This window comes from Athene noctua, chromosome 2, assembly GCF_965140245.1.
Source record: "Athene noctua chromosome 2, bAthNoc1.hap1.1, whole genome shotgun sequence".
In the NCBI taxonomy this organism is placed as follows: domain Eukaryota; kingdom Metazoa; phylum Chordata; class Aves; order Strigiformes; family Strigidae; genus Athene; species Athene noctua.
The window spans coordinates 26,881,044-26,906,906 of NC_134038.1; the positions used below are offsets into that span (position 1 = coordinate 26,881,044).

Here is a 25,863-nt window from a genome sequence, read left to right on the forward strand (position 1 = left end):
CAACATGTGGCACCTCCTGCACCACTGGGGACAGACCTGATGGGCAAGACCTTCCTGGCCAGCTCAGGAACACCAGTGATCTCGCCTCCCACGGGCAGAGCTGTGCCTGGTCCTCCAGAGCTCACTCCTTGGCTGCTCTCTTCCTACAGCTTCAGGAAAGCTTATCTGTCACCTTTATTCACAAATAGATTGGGACAATGCTATGGGGTTAAAGTGAGTATCACCTCTTCTTTGCAGCAGCTGAAGCAAAGTGTATTCCAGTATGTTTAAGCTGTGTGGACTTCAATTTCTTCTCGTCATTCACTCGGTGAGTTACAGATTTTTCCTGTGTTTATCTGGGACCAAATGGCAAAGGTTGCCAGTGAGCCTCTGACCTCAAACCCATGGGGTGTCCTGGTCTGCAGGTCGGACTGGCAGCCTGTGCCAGCAGAGTGGCTGTAATTCTGGGTGTGGGACTATGGCCCTGCCATGTGTGTGACCCCATGGCCAAAAGTCAAGAAGACATGTCAATCATTAGGAAAAAAACTTTAAAAAGCCCAAAAGACCTAAAAACCTATTTTACGTCTTGTTCTTCCTCCTCAGATATTACTTTTTCAAATAAGTGGATTTTGTGCTAGGAAAGATTTAAAAATATTGTAACAAATCACCAAACAGTGAAGACATCTGCATCGTGTTTTGTATTATAATCCATACATGTGATGAAATCTTAAATGCGTTCTAAGACATATAATGGCACATAGTTTAAACTGTGCATATTAATTATTTATCATTGTTATCCTGTCTATGTGAATCCTTTTTCAGAGGATTTTCTGGAACTGATATATATTAATTATGCTATTTATGGGCCTCATCTATTAAATTAAATAGATTTACTGACATTTATAAAGTCTATAGTGGTGGCTTTTACTTTACAATTGAAATTATCCAAATAGATTTAAAAATGAGTCAAATTCAAGTCCATTAAAAAATGCTTCAGAACATGGAGACCCTGAGGGATGAGGCTGATGTGCAGTAGTGAGCACCTCCTTTTCCCCTCCTATTTCAAAAGCTGCTGCCCGTGGCACTGCCAATCCTCAAACGTTACAGCTATCTTCAAAAGGGAATGCCAGCCGGATACAGGCCAAGGAGAAAACCCTGTTTCCCTTTCAGGCCCCTGAGCAGTGATTCATGCTGCAGACATACGTTTGGAAATATTTATGATCCACATAAAGTAATTTTAATTGACAGGAAGAGATATCTCTTACTCGCTTCCCAGACTGCACTTTGAACCCATTGGGTTTTATAGCATCAGCCTTTGTTCCTCCACGGCAAGGAACATGACCAAGCAAATCCCTTCCACAAAATGGCCCTGGGAAAAACCTCCAGGAGCCAGGTTGTGCCCACCAGTGTGACACAAGAACAGCTGTGGCAGGTCAGATCCAGGGTCCTGCTATCTTGTCCCTGGCAAAATCCATCAGTCACCATTTAAGAAAAATATTAAAGGGTAGCTATAAAGTATTTTTTCCTGGTATGCGTACCTATTACATGGCTTTTCTTTATATTTTCCAGTGTCACCAGTGTTCACTAGCACCCCTCCCTCTCTTTCCCCAGCTCTCACAATTTTCTATTTTTCCTGTTTACAAAAAGAGTCACAAACCCTTGTAGGCAAGGAAGGCAGCATCCCTGGCTATTATTAAGCAGAATCTGCCGTTACTCAGACACCACTTGTGACACACACAGAGAGCAGTGCTTTAGGGTAAATTGCGCTGAACTTAGCTATGTTTTTGTCATAGGAAGAATTAAGTTTTCCCTTGGTAATATGTAGACTGTGCTTTTCTGTGAGAGGCCAAATAGCTGTCCCAGCAGCAACAGGACCAAATCCAGGGGAAAAGTCATGCAGTAGAGAACATGCACTCCTGGAGCCTGACTCCACAAAGTGATAGACAGGGTGGCAATGGCACTCCAAATCCATAAAGCCAAATAAAGTATTTTTTATTCTGAAAGAAAGGGAGTTTTACCTGTGTAACCAAATGATGGAGCCCTAATTCTGGCAGGCAGCTCCTCAGTGTTGACAAGACCATGGTGACAAGGAGAGGAGAGTAAGCATTCAGGGGAGTTTGGTCTTGCCTTTAGAGAAACAGGTAGATTATTTTAACTGTAGGCTGAATTCTCTTGTATGAAAGGACTGCTCTTGGAAGCTGATTTTTGCTTTGTTTTTTTTCTTTGTTTGAAAGCAAGAACAGCCCCAAGCTATTAGGAAAGGAGTGTGTGCAGAAGTTTTGGGGCACTAGGGAGGGGTTAGTTATAAAACTCATGTAAAAATAATAAAAAAAATTGCCAGAAAAAACATTGTGTGAAGACATTGCCAGCCATTAGGAAGAAAACATAGGCTGAGACAGATTTACGTGGCATTTTTGCCATAACGTATAAGCTAAAGATCAGCCGGACATGCTTGCTCTGGCTGTGGTTTGCACTCACATGCAACTGATGTGAACGCACAATGCTCAAGTGGCTTGCCCAGATGGCTGTGGTGCTGAGTGTGGTGTGGTAGGGGACCTGGGGAGGTCCACCTTTTCCCCTTACAATAAAGGTTTTGATTTATTGAGGAAATTGCAAGGGGTGCAGCCTCAATTCCTCCCCATTCCCAGGTGTGGCGTTGGGGCTCCTGATGTGCTTGTGGCCACAGGACTATGAGTCTCCTGGATGGAATGTGACTGGTATTGCCGGGACGCAGAAGTGATCCAGAAATGCTTTTGTGAATTTCCTCTCGCTCTCAGTCTACATTCAGCTCTTCGGTGCTTCTGTTTGCTCTTTAAAGTAGATCAAATCTCATTTATTTATGTAGTGGTTAGAAAAGGGCAGGACCCAAATGTTTGTTTCCAAATTAACTAATAAATAACACTGCTTTTTAAAATGGATCTGCACTAAAGAACTCAGAGATATTCAGGGCAAACCAGCAAGAATCTCCTCATTATACTACAATAAGATAACTTGCAAGAGGCTCGATGATGGAGAGCTGCTGCTTGTTTGTGGTGACAGCAGACATCTCTCAGCTGCTTTCCTCCATCCCTTTCTCTATCTCTCACAGGCTATGTGCCAGAATTTGGGGGACCTGCATGTAACTGGGCCTCTGAAGGACATGAATTTCTCTATTCCAGAAGGAGGGGGAGTGCGCTTCATTTACCAGGTATCCACTTTGGTCAAAAACCCCGTAGTTAGCACACCCTGACCTCACGGGCTGCGTGGTCATTCTGTGCTATCATCTGGTCCCCTGAGAGGATCTGAAATTAACTTTGACTTCCTCTATCTGGGAATTCAAGAGTCTACATGCAAAAAGCAGAAGACAACCCCTTCTCTCAAACACATTTTAAGAGAATACCCTCAGACAGGGTTTAACAATGTCAGCACTCCTAGAGAATGGGTTTCCATGTTTGTGTCATCATTTTCCTTCAGCTCTGAGGTTTTCTTCCCAAAGCTGTAACCACAGAAGGACAGATCCAGCTCCCAGGCAAATGGAGGATGTGTGTCATTTTTTTCCATTCTCGTGCTCAGACAAAGCCCTGTCCTAAGCAGACATTTGCTTTGGAAAGAAACCACAGTTGGGATTTCCTGCAGCATTCAGGAAACAATGTGAAAACTTCTCTGTTGAGGATCAGAAAAGAGCAGTTTTGTTTGAGCAGACTCTTGGAATATCATTCCTCCAGCCAAACACACTGTTGGCAGTAGATTTTAAAAGACACAAAAGCATGAAATTATTTTGATTATGGTGAAAATACTGAAAAAGGATGATTTTCCCTCTGATTTTTTCCCCATTCTAGTTCACATCCGAGCCACCTGCTGTGAGTTTCAGAGCGACTGGCGAAAAAGATGGAATAATTGACATTGTGCCGAGGACAGGAATTCTGTTTCTCAATGGGTCTCTGGACTGGGAGACCAAAGCAGTGCACAGGCTGCAGGTAAAACTGAATGAAAAATAGAAATGGAGGATTATTCACATTCACCCTTTTGTGGTAAACCTGAAATTAATGGAAAACTGTTGAACTTTCAAATTCTTTATTTTTGTCTATCTTTACAGACAGCTTTTTCCTTTTTAATATTGAGCTTTGCTGAAAGACACATGGGTTTATAGTTCTGAAAGACTTTGCACAGGAAAATGCTCCTTAGCACAGGAAGATTATGTTGAGAAAACAAAAATTACCCTGTTGCCAACACCAGTCTCCCAATATGAGGAGGACACTTGACCAGAAGTGAAATCTGGCCCCATGAATGAGATTTGCTTGATATCCCTGAAGACTGATAGTATGAATTCCATGGTTGGAATGGGAAAATAAACTATTGTAATCTATTTAGGAAGATTATAATCTATTTAGTAATAAATGGTGTAAGTAAATGACATTTAGACACAGAGGCACAGATCTAACCTCTGTGAGGTAGCAGCAGAAAACTGTTTGGCAGATGTTGGAGGCTATTAGAGGAAAAAACATTGTATGCTTGTCCTGTTATTCTCCTCTTTTCATAGGGATTTCATCATAAACACTGTTGAGAATGGGACAGCGAGTAGGCGATCTTTTGGTCTCAGTATAGCCTTGCGCTCTTATTCTGTGTCAAAAATGGTATTGTCTTTTTCTGAGGCACTAGCAACTGAGAAGAAGATGTTACGTTCTCAGCTCTAAAGCACCCTTGGATTGAAATTAGAGAGGACAGTTTTCTAGCCCCAGAAGTTATTAACCCTAAACATGGGAATCCTTTGCAGACAAGAAGAAGTGACATAGGTGAAAAATGATACTTGGTTAGGCATAAAAAATCATGATTTGATCTATTATGTGCAAACAAAATAAAGTCTGACAGACATATAGTTGCTGCTTTAAAGGCAAAGAAGGTCAAAAAATAAGAAACCAAATTGGAAAAAAAATGTAATTAGAACAGGAATTGTTTTCTTTAAAACACTTAGATCAGCCTATTTTTCTGGTTGATATTTACAATAGCACACTTGAGTCTGCTATATCATATTGGGTTTTCTCCTTATTCTTTAGGAAAGTATCTATTTCTGTTTAAAGAAAAGCATGAAATCTAAGCTGTGCAAGAATAGATGTAGTCTGCTGAGACTAAAAGTGAGAAATTGCCCTCTGAAAAGTGTCATCAGTAGCAGGAGTAGGTTGTTTTGTTTTCTTGGCATTATATACTCTGGTGAATTACTGTCAGTGAGCTGCTGTGATAAATTTGTCTTTGATGGAGCCACCCAATGATGGCTTTCACCAGGTTTGAGTCACAGTAAGAATGACTTAGCATTTGACATCCTGATGTTCATTTATCTCTTCTATCTACATGAAAATATTTCTTTGCTTTTCCTTCTTTTCCCAAATTGAGGTGGAAAGTCTGGATGAAAAGGGAAACACAGTGAAAGGTCCATACACTGTTACAATATATGTGGAGGATATCAATGACAACCCACCAGAATTTGACCAGATAAAGTACACTGGAGTAGTGAGGCAGAACTCTCGTCCAGGTAATCATCATAATAATTAAATATCATAGTTAATAGGAAGCTAGGCATATTAGATAAACAGGAAGATAAAGTGAGTGCTATACTTCAACAAGCTGAAAAAAAGATCAGTTTTCCTTCCCACAGGACTATACAAAATAAGGATGTGAGCCTGTATAATATAATGAAAGAGCAAAGAGATGACCAATATGTGGTGTAAAGAGATGAGTGTAATCAGAAATATTTCATAGTACTTATTGCTTTACAAGTGTCATTTAACAAGCAAATATTGCTGCTCTCTCCATTGCACTGAAAAAAATCCCTATGCTAGAAGGAGGTTAAAGTTTAAATGTTCCCAAAGACTATACAGAAATACAATGCTAAGAATAGGTAATTCTTTGCACATCAGTGAAATAAAATGTCAGTGTAGATATGGAGTATGCATTTACTGTGACTGATGCTTCCTAGAACATGGACTGGACCTTAGTATTTAGGAGAGAGTCTTTGATTATGGATTACAGTGATCCAGTCCAGAAATCAGGAAAGTATTGAAGAGCAGTTCGAGACCTATATTTTGGAAATTAATCAAAGGGCTCAACTAGATATTATCACTGCGACTATGAACTCAGGGATAAACTTTCACTAAAGAACATGCCTATACAGTTCCATGAGGTCAGAAAACCATTCTGCGATATTTTACTATGTTCTTCAACTTCATCCAAGTCAAAAAGATTTTAAAAGTTGTGTTGGTGATCAAAAGGCAAAAATTCGCTTATGTTACCAGGCATTTCCATTTTTTTTTTTTCACTCTATGATTGTTCCTTTCATTATAACTGTGTCACAGCTGTAGGGCATTTTTCTCAAGGTGCTTTGCGTTGAACTGTTTTGCATAAGGACTGCAAAGTGATCTTAAAGAGAGATACCGATGAGTTACATTCTGGGTGCAGGCACTCTTGGGTGGTAGATAAATCTCTGATTTAGCTCTGTCACTTTCTTCATCAACTGGTCTTCACACCTATTGTGGTCCTACTAAGCAGGTGGAGGAGGTGCCTGTGGGGTGGTACCCAGGCAATGTAACCTCCACAGACAGGCATGGCTTACCATGAGAAATGCACTGTGAAACAATGGCAGGTCCCCATAAGGTGCTTTCCTGGCTTGAGAGCTCTGCTCAGATGGACTATGTGTTGAGGTTTCAGTCTCTTCTTACCACTGTTTCTTCTCTAATCTGAACAGGCAAGCCCTTCATGTACATCCACGCCACTGACCGCGATGATCCTACAACTCCCCATGCACAGCTGACATACAGCATTCTCCATCATTTTCCCAACCCTTATAAAGAAATGCTTTTCCAGATTGACAATGTAACTGGAGCAATCTCACCAAGTAAGATGGGTATGTAAAAAGACTCTTGTTTGCAAAAAGCAAGCATGAGTTCCTAGGTGTACATCGGAACCAAACAGCAACACAGCTTTGATGTTATATTTTGAATAAATGTAGTCAGTGGGACATACTCCACTGAGGCCCTGGTTTTGGGGAACTTTGTGTCCAGTGAATTCAAGGGAAGTTAGCAGAAATGGAGACTGAGATCTAAAAGTACATTGAGAAGAGAGGTAGATCCTCTGGCCCTTGTGAATACGCTGAGTCATATCTTCGAGTTAATTCTCTTCCTTGAAATCTAGAAACCCAAAAGCAGTAACAAGAAAAATGCAGAGAAAACTCAACTGTCCACAGGATCCCAAATAAACTCCAATGATTTAACAACCCTGTTTCTTCTGCTGGACTGAGCAAGTGTCTAACTGAAGTGAGGGCTGTTCAGTGATGCATCTGCACAGCATGAGGCCACAGCACAGAGGTCTCATATGATTATGTCCACATGATGCTGTGATATATCGTTAAGAGAAGCCAGAGGAAACAGATTGCTGAGATTTGGCACAGAGGCCCGTCTAAGGAGTGAGCCTGGAGCAGATGAAGAAGTATAGTGCATGTAGGAGGCAACGGGGAGATGAACTTTCACAGCCTCTGCTTCATTTCACTTGACTCTTTGCTCTGTCTCTAGGCTCTTATTACTTAGATCCTCAAAAGCAGGACACCTTCACGCTTGTCGTCACCGTGAGGGATATGGCAGGGATGACAGCGAATGCTTTCACCAGCAGTGCCGATGTGATCATCACTGTGAAGGAGAGCCTGTGGAAAGCTCCTCCCACCATCCGTATCCAAGAAAACTCAACCCAGGTCTACCCTGTCAACATCAGCCAGGTATGCCCTTGGCCACAAGCTCTGCACCTCTCCTTGGTGCCACAGAGTCATTTTCTCTCAGCTAACTGTGAAGGTGTCCCCGCTGCATTCAACACCAGGATCTTCAGAAGGACTTTGGCACCTCCCAGTTGTTTTTTATATGGTATCCTTTAGAAATGATCTTTAGTGCAGGTCTCATTAACTTATTGTTAGTATGAAAGTTAATGGTTTGAAAGTGATAGAGATATAACTAATACAAACATGAGAGTGGCTGGACTTTGCCCTTCTGTTCGGAGAGGCTAATTTAGCACCACCTCTGTGTGAGATTATCTCATAGAGGAAACATTTGGAGAATATTGTTACAGTGTAATGACTGGAAGAAATAAAGGTGCTTTACAAGGCTATTTCACAAAACCTAAAGAGAAAGCTCTTGAGACACCCCAAGGGAGCTCCCAGACATATATGGCCATTGGGTGCCTCTGCAGAGGTACCGCTCTTTCTGCCTCTATGGGTTCCTTTTAGCACTTCCAGCCTTATTTAACCCCGCGTGCCCTCCAGGCTTTGAGCAAACCAAGAGCTAACGTGTTGAAGCTTATTTTGAGGTTGGCTTCTTCCATCTGCAGAAAAGCCTGGCAGGAGACCAGCTCCACTGCAGCCCTGGTGGGGACAGTCCCCCCACACTCAGGGGCATCTGCAGTTTTGTGTAACGCAGCACACCTGCTATATCAAAAGTACTAGGAAGGACTGAAACGCTCTCCTTCAGCATCCTGGATTCCCACAGTATTCCTCTTTTCACAGTTCAAACACAAAATATTTTGCCAATAGCTGCAGACTGATAGCAATATATATATATCAGTAAATATTAACTAACAGGCCAGCAGCCTTTCAGAAATGTTTGACTTTGAAAAATGCCTTGGCACTCACCCCCCCAATGCTGTCATCCCTTCAGCATGGCAGGATTCCTTAGATCCTGTTTGCAAGAGTAACTGGCTCAGTGCTATTCCCACTGGCTTCAGTGAAAGCTGGAGGAAGTCCAGAGTGAAAACAGGTGGAAGAAAAACTAACACGCAGTGGTGGTCCTGTTCCGGGGTCACGTGGAAATAAATATCACGTGGCAGCCAATGACATGTGGATTCTTCTTAGGGGAAAATGAAATGCAGTTGCTGCTATATATTGTCAAACATGAACAATAATACTGACTTCATTAATTTGGCAGTCTGTTTGCTGCATTTCTTTTTAAATCTGAAGCACCTCACTAAAGAGCCTTCATCACAGACTTTGATGCATGTAAAGAGCATACACACACATCCATGTAGATATGTACTGAATATTTGTTTTGTCATTCCACATCGCTGAATTAGATAAACCAAAACAATAAGCAGGAATAGACAATGTAAGGAGATGGAATAAATTAGTGTCAAGACATTCAAATACATATAAAACTTTCTTATGTATCACCGTTTAGCTCCATATCCCAAAAGTCTCTCATAAAAAGGTGTTTTAGCACATCTGAACAGCTGGAGAAACTGAAGTGGAATGACTTCACCACAACAATTCAGAGAGCAGAGGTGGATTATCAGTCTGATTTTCTGCAGTTCATTTCAAGAGCCTGCCAAACTGTTAATTTTCTGGTTTATGAAGCTAAAAAGAATGCAATCTTTTGTTTGTGCTCCAGTAACAATCCCTGTTAAATCTCAGTCTACCCTTCTGACTTCCTATCCTGACCTATTTTTGTGTTTTTAGGTGCACTCAAATGAGCCAGATGTAATTTATGACATTTTTGAAAAAGAAAAGCAGTCCAGGCTCCCATTTTCTATTGACCAGAGTGGGGTTATTTATGTGACCGAACCATTGGACAGGGAAAAAAAAGATACTGTAAGTAAACACATAAAACATCACTGATGGGAGAGACCACAGCAGGAAGCTGATTATTGGTGTGGGAGTAAATACAAGAAACTTCACTAAAAAGGACAGAGGGGAAAAAAAAGATTTGTTTCTTGCCATTTCAGTTTGGAAATGGTAGATATGAAAGCACATTCATCTACTACACTGTAAACAGCCTTCAGTTTGGTACCTTACAACCTTTCTCCACAGGTCTGGCAGTAGCAGTCACTGCCCACAGCATATGTACTATGTGCAACATGGACCAGCCATGGCTGGATTGTAGGTGCATGAGCAAGATGTGGACAATGGCATTTGTGGAGGATAGGAGATATGGATGTTTCAGATCTACTCCAGATCCCAGGGGCCTCAAGCATCTCTCCACAGCAAAAGCGGAATTTAACTTGCAGTTGCAACCATAAAGTTACCCTGAAGTTCCCCATGTGGGAGTCTTTTAGACAGAAAACCCTCTGGCCACTCTTGTTCTTGGAGGAAATTCGGGCACAGAATAAGCCAGAGATCAGATATGCTGGAGGAAGCCTAACTCTGTATGTGGCAGATGAATTTGCAAAGGGACAAAAATTAGACATTCCTGGTTTTTCTTGAATTTGTGCAAGAGCAATTTCATGGAGCAGTGAAGTATTAAGGACTTTTAAATTCTGTTGAGAACTCAGACCTTAGACACTAAGGGGTGATGGAAGAGTTCTGAATTAAACAGCGTGAAAATACTGAATAAACATATGAGAGGTTATTTCATTTGTCTGGAACACTCACATAATTACATATTTAAATGCAAAATATTTTCACAGTGGTCATTCAACACAACTAATCTCAATATTCTTATTGCAGTATGCTTTCTTCGTGGTCACAAAAGATAACACAGGAGAACTGGTGGACAAGCCTTTGCACATTCATGTTATCGTGGAAGACATTAATGACAATCCGCCTGTGTGCCAGCAAGCCCTCACTGTAATTGAAGTACAAGAAAATGAAGGTGCAGGTAAGAATACAGCTTCTACCAATGTATACACATCATTCTAATCCTGTTACTGTTTACAGCTGGATGCAAATAAAGCTATAAATTCTAATCACAAAGAGTAAAATGTAGCTCTTCTAGAGAAATGTTTTCCTGTGCAAATAGCCCTGTTGTTTTCAATAATTCATGTGGAAAGGATTTCAGTAACCTGAGAAGGAGAGCCCCAAGACCCCTACTTAAAAAAACACTGCTCCATTTAAAATATAAAATTGCATTTTTCCCACAACCACAGTTTTGGACAACTGCTTAAAATGTAGAGAGACCCCTTTTATTACTGATACAAGAAATACTGCTCTAAAAGTGGCATGAGACATTTTTGCTCATAACATAATGGCTTTGACTTCAATGGCCCATTGCTGAAATCTGTCCCTAAGTCTTCACATCAGTTATTTGGTTTCAAGGCTGAAGTGTATGCTGTTACAGTCACTTCTTCTGATCAAAACATGTAGCCCAGTCCTCGCAGACGACCTAAAGCCCAAAATAGCTAAAGAAAAATCTCTCAGAAGTCAAATGATAGTGTCCACTGCAGTGTTTTCCATGCAGTTGTATTTTTATTACCCCTCTACTCTTTGCATTGGTATCACTGTTGTTAGTGTGTACCTCTGTGGAGGAATAGGATCGCTGCATTACCTGACTGACTCTGCTCTCTCCTCTGCCACAGGTAGTAATATTGGCACCCTGATTGCTACAGACATGGATGAGGAGAACACCCTCAACTCTCGTCTGCGGTTCAAAATCGAAAGTCAGGTTCCACCTGTTCCTGCAAGTAATCTGTTCTTTATTCAGCAAGACACTGGGATTTTGCAGTTAACTAGCCGTTCATTAAACAAGCGTATTGCATCCAACTATTCCCTGAAGGTGCTGGTGTCAGATGGAGGTATGTAAATGCCTGCTGCTATAAATCAGTGTAATTTTGTTCACGGTGGCATCCCCTGTGTTCAGTATCCAAGGAATAAGAGGAGACCTGAACAGGCAGCAGCACCGAGAGCTAGCTTGCTCTGGTGTGGTACTGCCTTGTTTTTGAGCTGCAGGGAGGTTATTCATGATTCATAATGCAAGTATGGAAGGAAACCAGCTCTAGGGCAAAGTGTGGATAAGTTGGTAAGCTTGTTAACAAGTACTCCAGTAAGAGATTTCCTTCCATAGGAGAAAAAAAATGAAGATCTCATGATTGTGGCTTTCCTCCGAAATCTTTCAAAGGGACTCCCTGAAAAAACCCAAGAAATTAAACACAGCTGCTTAGAGAGTCCAGATAATGTATTTTAAAAGATTAAGAGCTGAAATTAATCTTCAGAAAGAATCTTGTCCATTATGTAACTTCCCAGGAGTCCTTTGTGGTTCATTGAATGGAAGGGAAATCAGATTCCATACTAAAGCTTAAAGCTTTGTGCTGGAGCCCTTATAGTCAGGCAAAACTTTTGAATGGAGAAAGTAGCATCTAGAGAAAGAAGTGTGACATGTCTGTAAATGAAATAGCATCACTTAGCAGATTATATGAAAACCTTACAGAGGCAGAAGCTGGTGATTTGTTTTGGATGCTTATTTGAATTCCATCTAAATAGTTCTGTTTAGAATATTCCTTAAATTTCATCTCATGAAGCATGTCCATAAAACACTAAAATCCAGCTGAATACCACATGACCAGACACAGTAGGCTTTTAAAATCACAAACTCCCAATGTTACGGGTGCCCCTGCTCAGGTAGCATTTAGATTTACACAGATCTGAGGTTTAAGAAGTCTGATTGTAACAAAAATGATGGCCCACCAAGAGGACAAGGTAGCATAACAACCTGGGACTTACTTTTTGACATTCTGAAACAGGATGGGACAATGCTGAAGAAAGTAGGAAGGTGATTAGTAGGATAGAGAGTGAGGTTGACAGTGGCTAAGAGATATTGGAGATCAAGTGTTTCTTACAACAGCAAGATTTTGCTTGGATTAGGCAATTTGGCAGTGCTCAGTTTTACTCACGGTGAACCCTTTTGGAGGAAAGTTATTTTTGACAGAAAGGTTGCTGTGACGTTTGTTCTCTTTCAATGCAGTATTCCAAACAATCTGTGATGTGCAAGTACATGTCATCGACATCAATGATCAGATTCCCATCTTTGAAAAATCAGATGTGAGTATTTTTAACACCGTTTTTGATGTCCCAATAACTTTTGACAAATATGTTCAATGTCTATAGAATGTCAGTGGGAAACTAACCATTTCCAGAACAAGTAACAGAGCAATCCATTAGTGAAAATAAAGGCAAGGTATTCTGCAAAGCCTGCATATAAGCTCTATCTAGACAGTGAACAGTGGGACTGACTCATAGTTAATTCTGGAATATAAGGTAATTTCCTCAGTGGAAGACTTTGTGTACAGAAAGAAACTATTCTATTAAAGCAGTTTATTACAGAAATGTAAGTTCTGGAGGGAAAGGGGCTTAAAAATTAATTAAAATAGCTAAATGGAAAAAAGTTAACATCTCCCAAGTTCCCTTCCAAACACAATATTAATGTATTCAGAAAAGCCAGAAGGTAAATGGAAACCGAAAGCCCTATTTGCTTTACCCAGAAATAGTGGTCCAGTAATCCATGCCCAAACACATACCTGCTGGCCCTTGGTTCCAGAAAGGGTGTCAGGCTCTTGCCTCTTCCTCTGGTGGAGGTTCTGACATCTGGCAGAGACCTGTAGAGCTTCTGTGACTTCTGCCTGCCGGCCCAAGCCTCCCTGCAGACACTGCAGTGGGTGGAATGTCTACATTTAGGTGTCTAAGCTTCCACTATACTTGTAGGCAATGTGGGCTGTGGGCTCAGGAAATCTGTGTGGCCCATCAAGTGTAGGTGTCCTCTTGGGGAAGCTATGTTGGGTTCTGGGCTTTGCTGACTGCATTGCCCAGCTCTTGGTTGATGATAACGGGAGCTTAGACACATGCAGACTAGATGCTTACATTGCAGACTGTTGACATTCTCACCTCAGGGTCTTGGTCCAAGACCTGATCTTGAGATGAGTCTGCTGGGTCAGGGCACACATCAAAGAGTAAATGGAGCTGGGCTGTTAATGTGGCAATGGCCTGTGGTGCATGAAGCAATGAAATATTTAACAGTCAGTGGCTAGGGTGCTCACTGGGTGCAAAGGAGCTGTATTGTCCCTATTGCTGTGAGCATTGCATGAGCATGGAGTTGTTTCAACAGAGGAGGTAAAGGTTTGGGACTGTTGCTATACTCACAGCTTACTTGCTGACAGAGATCTCATCACCTTTGATAAATGTATAGCTTAAAATAGGGATATAGCAACTCTGCAGAGGCTCTAGTGCCCATCTTGCAGCTCTGGATTCCCCTGGGCAGTGAGGTAGCTCACCTGTACTGCTGCAAGGCACTTCACTAATGCTTTTGTAGATCTCTCTAACCTGGTTATATCTCTGCTGTGAAGTACACCCACTACTTCCCTTCCTCACACAGATGCTGTGGGTTAAAATACATCTGTGCTTGTGGATCACAAGGTTATTGTAGCCCTCAAGTTTTTATCTGCAGATGGTGCTTGGTGTGTCATGTTTCAATGGTCTCTCTCCCCAGTACCACAATGTGACTGTTGCAGAAAGTCTGCCGGTAGGAACAGTGATATTAGAAATTCAAGCTACTGATGGAGATGAACCTGGCACAGGGAGCTCCTACATCACTTACCAAATGAAGGAAGGAGATCCGAACAACACATTCATCATAGTCACAGATTCTGAAACAAACCGAGGGTTCGTCAAGATTAACAAGGTGAACAGATGGGTTTATTCTTCTCCTTTATATATATATATATATGTCGTAAACAGTAACTGCCCTGGTGATTTGCAGAAGGGGGGGTTGGCTGGTGGTGGGGTGAGGACACCCTCAACATGATGCAGTCTGCAGGAAGCCCCGCTATCGGGCTGAGGGGCTGTGCCTGTGCAGTGCTCAGGCACACCTATCCTCCTGCCTTTGCTGTCCCCTACACACCCACCACCACCAGCAGCTCACTCTGCTGGCTCTGTTGCTGGACCCTTCTCCAGTAGAGCAGGCTCTGGCTGATGAAGTAGGTCTTTATGCCTCATAAAGAAAAAAAACCCTGTATTATTTTAGTGATTTTGCAACAGTGTTTCTGGAAAAAGAGAAAGCCAACTAAATGCTTCCACGGTCTGTGGTCATGGTGGTGGGCCATGGGACAGGTCCTCCTCCCTGCTGGTGCTCTGGGCTGTTGGTGGATTTTGCAATGGGAGGTGACAAGTGACACCAACATGTCTCAGTGTCAGGATGGAGAGGCAGTTCCTGCTGAGGTAAATATTAACTGTGACAAATCTAAGGCCAGTGCACGCTGCAGTGAGTGATACATCCCATATGTTGAATGCTGCAGATAGGAATATAAAGAACAGTTTCCACTCCATCTATGAATTTCAATAGCAAACGTGATCTCCCTTTGAAATTAGCCTTCTCGAAGGCACTTGAACTAGAGGTCCAGAAAGCCTATCAGTCATTTTCCAAGGGGTGACATGTTGCTTGCATCCAGTTCACCTGTCACCAGCTGGTCCAAGGGCCGGCAGATGCAGCATTTGGTGGACCATCTTCAGGCTCAACCTCAGCGTAATTTTTTCCCAAGGAGGCAATTGTGAGAAACTACATGGTGTAACAGCCCTCATGTGACTTTTGTCACCCAGAGGTCACCCAAGACCTTCTTGTATAGAGCTATAAATATTATTTCTGTAAACAGGATATAGTTATTAAACTTAGTCAAGCAGGTGGCAACATTATTAGGAATTGCAGTTACTGAGGAAGCCTCCAAACAGACATATGGTTTCATTTAAATTGACTGTTCCCAGTGTCATTTTGCTCCTGACAGCTCTTCCTTATTTCTTCTGTTTCTGGGATGCAATCTCCTCCTTGAGAAGAGGGGGACTTTGTGGTTTTCCTTGGGAACTCCTCACGGCAGTGGGGCCATTGCTTAAAGGACCTTTTTCTTCTAATTTATCCAGGCTCTTGATTTTGAAGCAACTCCAGTGTACAACCTGGTGATCAACGCCACAAACCCCGAACCATTGGTGCTAGGTGTGCAGTACAACTCAAGCTCCCTTACCTTGTTTAAAGTTTTCGTAACAGATGTGGACGAGCCACCTGTTTTCCACAAGACGGTTTACAAAGGAGAAGTGTCTGAAGACATTCCTGTCAATACCCTGGTCATGACAGTGGAGGCCTATGATCCTGAGGGGGATACTGTACGGTAAAAAAGAGTGACCATGATTTATTTATTGAATTTAGAAGTTAGAAAATTGTTCTAAAAGAGATACAAGGAAAACACACCCAATATTTGCCATGCAGGAAGAGACATTTTTTAAAAAGTCTTATCTCCTAGTACAAGGTGGAGGTGTGGTGATGTGGTGGCCGCTGATTCACCTGCAGCAGACTGCTGAGCCGCGCTTTTCTAACCAGTTTTCTCTCTGTGTTGTGACAAGCATCAGCCAGTGGGGCCCTTGAACGAGGAAACTAAAAGGGAAGGGCAACACATGTCTCCAGGAAAAATGCAGAGATGGTCTGACAATAACAGGGTTTCCATATCTATAATGCCTTAAACAAATGAAAGGGACATATATGGCATACCCCTAGGCGCCAGTAGAACAGTAGTTGCTTTTCATGTCACACAGGAAACCACACAGGGCTTTTTCTCCACCAAAATACACAACTTGTAGTGAAGCTCAAGTCTATAACTGACAATTTGTTTTCTTTTCCAACTGCAAAGACAGTATGTCTGCTTCCACCGCAGGTGCAAAGCTCTGTGCAAGACAACTCCTATGCTTGTGAGTGGGATGCAAAACCTCAAACTGGCTCATTTGGTGGCCCAATGTCATGTTCTATGATCAAGCCACTTTGAGTCTCTGTCAGCTCACGGATCTATGCACAGCGCTGTGTTGCATGGTGTAAATGTACCTTACACAGTAGTCTCAGAAAAATTATTTGTGTCTCTTTCTGTACAATTCCCAGATGGGATGTTGAACAGATCAACCCAGAACCAACAGTCCTTGAAATTTAACTAAAAATCAGAAAAACATCAAGTAGTTAATGGAATTGAAGAATATTATTGTTAGGCCTCCCATGGATTTTTATTCCCAGAGGTTTCTCATCTGGCTTTCTACTTTGCCCTAATTTTGGGGAATTTAGCATGTTTGGCCTTCTGTCAAACTGGTTTGAACACGAGCCACATAGTCCAGAAGCTCTGGGGAATGATGACAGAGGCAGATGGCAGGAATTAATATATACATAAACCACATTTCTGCTAAAAAATAGGTTAAAGGACATAAAATAAAAAGTATAAAAAGTAAAAGATGTACAAGCATGTCAGCATGCTGCTTTTAATGCAAAGGGTACTTAAAGAGCCATAGCATTGAATGAGGTTGGGTCTCATCTAGTCAAGCAAATGCTTGTGCTTTAACTGGGTCATATATTCGTGGTTAAATTTGTATAAGTAAATACCCAAAGACCTTGGGTTTTTTAAACAATAATGTAATGGCAATTATGTGGTGATATTTAAAACACTCTCTCTTCCAAGGCTGTTGCAATGGTAATTACAGGTTGCTCCAGACTGGCAGCAGATAACTGCTGTAGTCTGCCTTGGGATGCCAGCCTCTTGTTGATCCAAAAAAGGGTTCCTGGCTGCACTGCTCCCTCTGCCCCCCAGCCTTTGTCTCGTGCCCCCATCAAAACCGAGGTGTGGGAGATGTGATGGGAAGATTGGGGCATGAGGATTGGCACAGAGCACATTTTTGGACAAAAAGCTCATGAATACTCCAGGTTTCCCAGTTAGGAGGAAGGCAGACTTGCAGTACACAGGCTGGAGGAATAGTGGTGTTCCCACAGTTATGCTCTCACTCTTGTTCTCAAAGATTTTGGCCTCCCTTCCTCTGTCTCTCCTGGTTGGCTGTCGTATTGGGACTCTTCCAAGAACCCTCTGAGTACAATTGTAATCAAGCCACCTGCCTAAAAATCAATAAAGGAGCATTTGCTTTGTCAGCATTTTTCCCTGATTTGGAATAGTATATGTGATTTTTTTTTTCCTATTTCTTTCCAAAGATACTCCTTAAAAGGTGACGTGAGGAAATGGCTGAGGATTGATTCAACCACTGGACAGATATACACTGCTTCAACTTTGGATCGAGAACAAGAAGAAATGTACACAGTTGAGGTTGTTGCATCAGAGCTGAGTAAGTGATGAAACAACTGCATACACACACAGGGGAATTCCCTGCCTTTACCGCTTTATGAGGAACTATCATACTTCCCATGACTAAACCCATGACAACTACAGAAACCTGTATATATACTTCCTTAGAAGTATATATTTCTTAAGAATTTAACTTTCTTAAAATAAATCTTGATGTTGTAGATAATGAGGATTAAAATAGCTTTCATGAAGTTAGCTATCATATGCTGTTACATTTGCTTGAGCCACATGGCATATAGAGGTTAGAATTTCTGCAGTGTTTTCAGCATCAACATTTTCTGCCACTTTTTTCCTCTATAGCTATAAAGATTTTAGTCTGTCTTGTAGGTATGTTTAGGCTTCCTGAAAACAAACCTGCAGAGTAATTTGCAACCTTGTGCAGAATTTCATTTTATTCTGAATAAAACTAATATGCTAGTTAGTCTGAAATATATCAGGGCTCCTAGTTCCAGCCATTAGAATCTTTCAAATAGTCCACCTGAGATTTCATTACATGATTTACATTTAGTAGGGGTTCAAAACTCTGGACTATACCTGATTGATTGAATAAGGTATAAATGTAGATTTCCCTTATTAAACACAGATAAACCATAATGCTGGCCACTGTTTTGGGGGCTATGGGTAAAGATGCAGTTCCTGTATGTCAGAAAAAAAGGAGTGCTTCCTCGAGCACTGAGATGGAGTGGGGCTGTTCCTGCAGGAACTGGCTGGAGAAATGACAGAGCTCTTAAAGATCCTTTTGGGGCCCTTGTCATGACCCCAAGGCAGAATACTGACTTGTATTTCCTGTATATAGAAGAGAGATGTGAAACCTAACGAGTTTCATGCTTAAAAGGGTGCTCCAATGAGCACTGGTCACCTTGGATGCGACCACTTACCAGATATGATGGATGTGACCGCTTACTAGATATATGGTCTATCTGCCTGCTTTCACTTGCTAGTGTTCTGTAGTTAGCAAGAGTTGGAGGTAAATAAACGACATTTTTAAAAAGTGGTGGCAATTACCACAAGTCCCTCAGGATCTCCTGAGACCTTGCCTCTGCAACCTGCAGACAGAATACCACCTCCTACTGCCTGCCTGATGGCGTACCTATACAATAGCTGCAAATGCCACAGCCCAGCATGTAAGACCAAGATATGCATGTAACTTTGCTTTCTTTTAAACTCTACAGATAATGCAGCTCAGAAATCCAAAACAACCTTCATACTACACTTAAGTGATGTGAATGACAACCCTCCCCTGTTAGCTATGGATTATCCTCCTTTCTTCTGTCATCCACTCAGTGGAGGAGAAGGAGCTTTCATTCAAGCTGATGATGCTGATGAACAGTGGTGGTATTCAACATTTACTTTTTCTCTCGCGGATGATGTGAATACAAGAAGTAATTGGGAAATCTCAAAAGTCAATGGTAAGTTAATAAAGCTATTCTTATAATTATATTTGACTCTCTAAGTACTCTAGGAAATACAAGGAAATATTGAATTCCTTTTCAATCCTACTGTTGAATATCCAGTATTCCATGTAGAAAAGAATTAGGTTCTTGAGAAATTCCATGCATTTTGTCATGTATTTATTTGAACACCTAAGCCATTATTTTTTTTTTTTTTTTGAGATGGCATCTAGTATGCTGTAAGCTAAAATAGGACTTATGAGAGAAGAAACATATAAGAATAAAATGTACCGTGTGTTTAATGAATAAAATCACTTCTGCTAAAGAAATAGAGCAGTTTGTAAATTGTCTATTTCTGACATTACATGTGCAAGGGGAAATTGTGCCTCACAAACCAACTGGAGGTCTTTGAAGGGGGTCAGTAAGCTCATCAATAAGTGCTTGACCGACAGAGCTTTGTCTGAATTCCTAAAAGACTTTTGATGAAATGTCCCACTAGAGAAAGCTGGGTGGCCACAATCTGAAAGGGACAAGTCTTGAAAGGATAAGTAATAAGTAAAAATTCAGGAGCTGGAGTAAATGGTCAGCTCTTTCAGTGAAGGGAGTTAATGTGTGGTTTTCCAAAGGGTTTTTTGCTAGAACCTGTGTAGTTCAATAAATATGGGTGTGCAATGAGGAAGCAAATGTTTTATTATACAGTATACAGTGTTATTTGAGTAGGAACCAAGTGTGAAGAATTCCAGAACAACCTTGCAAGGCTGAGTCGGTTGAGCAATAAAATGGCACATTCAGATGAACCCTGGACTCTGTGATTAACATTTAAAATCATGGGTGCTGAGCTGTCCCTTATGAGCCAGGAGTGAGACCTGTAAGCAGTTCCATGAAAACGTGAGATCAAATTATCAGTAGTGTTCAGAAAAGCAGATCAAATATTGGAAATTACTAGGAAAAGACCAGAGAAGAAATCAGAGAACATCATTGTGCCCCTGTATAAATCCATGATTTGTTCAAATATTGAACTCCAGTCTTCCCATCTCCAGAAAGATGTAGTAGAACTGGGAACTGGCTCAGGGTGACAAGGATAATTAGAGTTACGGAGTAGCCTGATATAAGAAAGTTTATGAAAGCAGCAAAGTAAGCTACTACTTTTTAGCTTGGAAGAGAGTAGAGAAAAAAATACAATAGAGGTCTATAAAATCATGTATGCTATGGTCAGGGTGGCCAGAGGTTCACTGTTTGCCCTCTCTTCCAAGTACACAAAGCTGGAACCCTCCAATGAAGCTTATGGGAGTTATTTCCTGTGCAGATAGGAGGAGGAGATAGTTGACTGTGGAATTTGTTGTCACAGTATTTTTTATGTAGAAAGTTTCTACTAGTTCAAAGCAAGAAATTACATCTTGCTCCAGAAGTCCCTGAGCTGAAAATGGTTGAAGGCTGGGAGAGCATTAAGAGAAATTAAGATATATGCTTGCTTGCTCATTGTAATCTCCACTTATTCTAGAGACGAGATACTAACATCGATAGACATTTGGTCTAATCTCAACTGCTGTTATAGTCTTACTTTTCCAAGTTTTAAAGAGTCTTAGATGAGACGGTGTAAGTGTGCTAGAAGGATGGTCTGTCCTACTAAGTTATCTTGGGAACAATTTAAGTTGGTTATGGCTTCTATGAGTATGGGGGGTTACTCTTGGTTTAGATGTGATGCTGCCAGTGTAGCACTACCCAAGATCAGATTTGGCCTGCTGTAGAAAATAGGAAGGAAATTATCTGACCATATTATGCTGTGGGCCAGAACTAGGCATTTAGATGCATGCAAATGAATGAGACCTGGGAAGACAGGAACTGCCATCATCTGCAAAGGAGGCTTTAAAAAGAGTATTTTCAGTTGGTATGAATGTTGAACTAAATTTATTTCTTGTGCTGACATGAATGTTCCATTTCCTACTTACAGCTACTCATGCTTACCTCTCTCCGAAACATGTTAACTTTGAAGAGAAGGTATATAATGTTCCAGTAATAATTAATGATAATGGAAAACCACCTTTGGAAAGAAAAGTGAATCTTGAAGGTATACTGTGCCCATAACAATCCATTTCAAGACAACAGTTACATTTATGAATAATCAAACTGGACTACTAAACTCATTAACCTCATGGCATTTCTTTTTGCAGTAAACATCTGCAAGTGTTCAAGTGAAAAGTCGTGTTTTATCGAAGTACAGCGTGAGCACTCCTGGCCAAGCACTGGCCAGGCAATTGGGATTCTGTTAGGGGTCCTGCTCATCATTGGTAAGTCACTTTTTCTTGGTTGATATGAAGCCAGGTCTATGAGAAATGATGGTGCTACTGCATTTCTGACACTGATTCACTTGTTGGGTGAAGAGATGTCATGAATGTTGCAGAAGAAGCAAAAGACGGAAGATCTCATGGTTGTGTATCATGATTACATATCATGATTGCTGCAAAGTTATAAGTTTTTGGTCGTAGGAGTAGCTTTCTTTGGCCTATGCTTCTGCATCAATGTGCAATGGCACAGCAAGCAGCTATGACAGAAGAAAACGCTGCAGTTGTAGCATTTCATTATTACCTACTGCCTTTTACCTGTCAGAGAAGGCATTGGAGCCTTGTCTTGGGCTTCCAGATTATAGATAAAATAATGAAGTATCCAGGGATGTCACGCTTACAATGTTTGTACCCATAGTTTACAACTATGATTTTATTCACCTATTTCAGCTTTGTAGATTTCCATTTTTCATATGGAGAATTGCTTTGAGCTGTGGGAAACTGGCATTTATATGAACAAAGTACAGTTATACTGTTAAGCGGTAGTGTACAATATTATGTTCACATAGGCATGAGCAGATGCAACTTCAATAAGTAGCTTAAAACTTTTTCCAAAACAAGAAAAAAAATTTTTTTGAATAGAATAGAATAGAATAGAATATTTCAGATGGAAGGAACCTATAATGACCATCTAGTCCAACTGCCTGACAAATTCAGGGCTGACCAAAAGCTAAAGCGTGTTGTTAAGGGCATTGTCCAAATGCCTCTTAAACACTGCCAGGCGTGGGGCATCAACCACCTCTCTAGGAAGTCTGTTTGAATGTTTGACCACCCTTAAAGAAATGCTTCCTTCTGTCCAGTCTAAACCTCCCCTGGTGCAGCTTTGAACCATTCCCATGTGTTCTGTCACTGGATACCAGGGAGAAGAGATCAGCACCTCCCTCTCTGCTTACTCTCCTCAGGAAGTTTGAGAGAGCAATGAGGTTGCCCCTAAGATTCCTTTTCTCCAAACTAAACAAGTCCAAAGTCCTCAGCTGCTTCTCATAGGACACGGCTTCCAGCCTATTCACCAGCTTTGTTGCCCTCCTCTGGATGAATTCAAGGACCTTCACATCTTTCTTAAATTGTGGGGCCCAGAGCTGCACACAGTGCTCAAGGTGAGGTCATACCAGTGCTTGAATACAGAGGGATAATCACTTCTTTTGACCGGCTGGTTATGCTGTGTTTGATGCACCCCAGGATGCAGTTTGCCCTCTTGGCTGCCAGAGCACACTGCTGACTCTTATTGAACCTGCTGTCAACCAGCACCCCAGATCCCTTTCTGCAGGGCTGCTCTCCGGCCACTCCTCTCCCAATTTATACTTGTGGCCTGTGTTACTTCATCCTAGGTGCAGAACCCAGCATTTTGACTTGCTAAATTTCATCCCATTTAGAACCCTCTGCAAGGCTCTCAAGAGAGTCAACAGCACCTCCCAGTTTGGTATCATCAGCAAACTTGCTAATGCTGCATTCAACAACTCCTGCATCCGTATCATTGATAAATATATTGAACAGAAATACCCCTAGAATTGAGCCCTGAGGAACACAGCTGGTGGCAGGTCACCGGTCAGATGTAGCCCCATTCACTACAACCCTCTGAGCCCTGCCCTTCAGCCAATTCTTCACCCAGTGCACTGTGAACACACTCATCCCACAGTTGGATAACTTGTCCAGAAGGATGCTGTAAGTGACAGTATCAAAAGCCTTACTAAAATCCAGAAAAACTACATTCACCACCTTCCCTTCATCCATGAGGTGAGTGACCTTATCATAGAAAAGTATCAAAGTAGTTAAACAGGACTTTTCCTTCGTGAACCCATATTGACAGAGCCTGATGATTGCATTATTCTTTAAATGCCTTTCAGTAGTACCCAGTATAATCTTGTCCATAATTTTTCCAGGAACTGATGTTAGATTAACATGTCTGAGGCTCCCTGGGTCTCCCCTCATGCCCTTTTTGTAGATTGGAATAACACTGGCTAGCTTCCAGTCAGCAGGAACCTCCCCAGACTTCCACGACCTTTGATAGATGGTCCTGCCATAACATCCTTTAGCTCCTTCAGTATTCTCTTTATCAGTGTAAGTGCAGAAGTAGTCAGGATGACTGTTGATGGGATCCAGTCCCCTAGGAAGCAAAGAGCAAGAATAATTCAGTGCTCAGTTCTGTGTGATTTTTTGAATATGATGGTCACAAGAGAAAGACTGGGAAACTGTGACTCAGCTGTAGAGAGGGGAGGGAGTGTGAAAGACCCATGGAGAAAATCAAAGGAATTAAATACGTTACAGACCTCATATTCAAAAGAGTTGGATTAAATTAGAGGATAAAAGGGAAAAAAATCCAAGAACTTGTGTAAGTGAGCATTACTTCAATTCTAAAAGAGAAAATGAGCCCCCAAAAACAAGTTCAGTAACTAAAAAGACAAAACCAAAGCTCTCTGTTGATTTTCTTTTGTAATGCACAAACCCCTAAAGCAGAAAGTACCGATGCATATGTGATGCATATGTATTTGTCTTTTGAAGATAAAAAAAAAATAATTCGAAGAACTTAAAATGGAAGAAACCATACTTAGACCATACAATTGACAGAGAAACCCCTCAAACTGCATCTTTATAATCTCTGTTCATGCTGTCACATCACTTATTTCAGACAATGCCTTAGTCTGATCCCTCAGTATAGTGCTGCATTTAAGTGAAAATTACACTGGATAACTGACTAGAGATGTTTTCTTTACAAGAGAGCTGGTCAGCTTCAGAGAGCACAGTAAGAGTTGCTACTGCTTTATCACTTAAAAAAAACCCCAAAACAAAAAACAACGTATTTAACTCATACAGGATTTTTAAAAGACTTCCTGAATTCTTTTAAATATGTAGCTTTTTTTCAATAGCAAGGTTTTTTCACTGTAGAGGCAAAATCAGATGATAGCCTCTCAGGTGGATTTAACAAGGATCAGAGATGGGCAGGGAAAAAACAATGAGAAGTATCTAAAGACTTTATGAAACCTGGATCACAAAAATTGAGTTTAGCCTTGAAAGTCAGAAGATATAACCATAAAAACAGCCATCTCTTGGGCATCTGTCTGGCACCAGAATGAATTCCCACATGAGCTAAGGACTGTCACAGACCTGAGCACCTTTCGTTCCAAGAGCAAGGATCCTCTTAGTCTTACTTCCTTTGAAAGAAACACAGAGCATAGACACTGGAAAAAAAAAATGCAACAAAACAAAAAATACACCCCAACCCCTCAACCAATCCGTTCTGATGGGAGAAACTCTTTCACTAAGACAAACTGTCTCTTGGAAGGTATTTATCCCACTGAGAAGAGAGTGGGAGAATAAATACCATGTGGCAGATACTAGGCATGTTCCTTGATTAACTATTCAGATAACACAAATATGAATATAAATTGAGAACAACTACAGAACAGATATTCTGAGCAATGAATGGGGCAAGGGAGTAGGTGAGCACTCCCATATATTCAATAAAGAAAAAGAGATGTTGTAAATGATAGATAATCTAGTGCTGATAAAGAGGAAATAAATTTACAAACAGTGTAACAAGCTCATAATAATTTTAAAAGACCAAACATATATATATATACACATATAATATGCATATTTGATATGTATATATATGTATATATGTTTATGAAGACATCTAGACACCTTGGATTAGATATGACAAGTGATGATAAAGGTATAAGCACTTCTAATCCAGGCCAGAAGAAAATCTCAGTCATTCTCAGCCATAGGTGCACAAATCTCTGGGGTCCATCAGCTGTTTCCAACAGATACCAAGGAGTTCCCAAAGAAAAATTTTGCTATCAGGAGTTCTACCTTTGCTGTGACAGAATTGCCATTCCATTGGGAAAAAAAACAAACGGGGACTACAATTCAAGACAAACATGGCAAATCACTGCTTAAAGGGAGAGGAGCTAAAAAATACACTTTTGCTACCTGGTCAGATCCTAGAGGAGAAGTTCTCCTTTGAGGGAAATCTGAGCCCTGAGGCATCTGATCCTGCCCACCAGTGCCTCAAATCCCTGAATATGCTGTTGGCCCAGTGTTGCATGGTCATTCCCCAAAGCTGTTTGCTTCTGCCTCAAGAGGTAAAGCAATATGGATATTATGGTGTGGACATCAGATCCTTTGCTGAAATACCTTTTCAGAAAATTTTCCCTTTACTGATGAGTGCTCTCTGTTTTTCAGGTTTCATTATAGGAGGTGTGTTTTTTCACATGAAATACAAACAGAAAAATGAAAAGAAGAGCCATCAGAGAGATGTAAAGGATAAGTCTGAACTCAATAGACTGGCTTAA

General features: G+C 41.2%; 1 protein-coding gene across 1 annotated transcript; it reads left to right on the plus strand.

The window, feature by feature from the left end:
- The first annotated feature begins 262 nt into the window (after positions 1-262).
- CDH17 (cadherin 17) lies at positions 263-25,863 on the plus strand. Its single transcript, XM_074897638.1, has 17 exons — positions 263-307; positions 3,068-3,166; positions 3,798-3,935; positions 5,347-5,485; positions 6,695-6,853; positions 7,518-7,717; positions 9,440-9,571; positions 10,427-10,577; positions 11,275-11,490; positions 12,657-12,733; positions 14,175-14,366; positions 15,596-15,840; positions 17,685-17,815; positions 19,008-19,244; positions 21,178-21,294; positions 21,398-21,514; positions 25,754-25,863. Exons 1-17 carry the CDS (start codon positions 263-265, stop codon positions 25,861-25,863), a joined length of 2,505 nt encoding a protein of 834 aa, XP_074753739.1.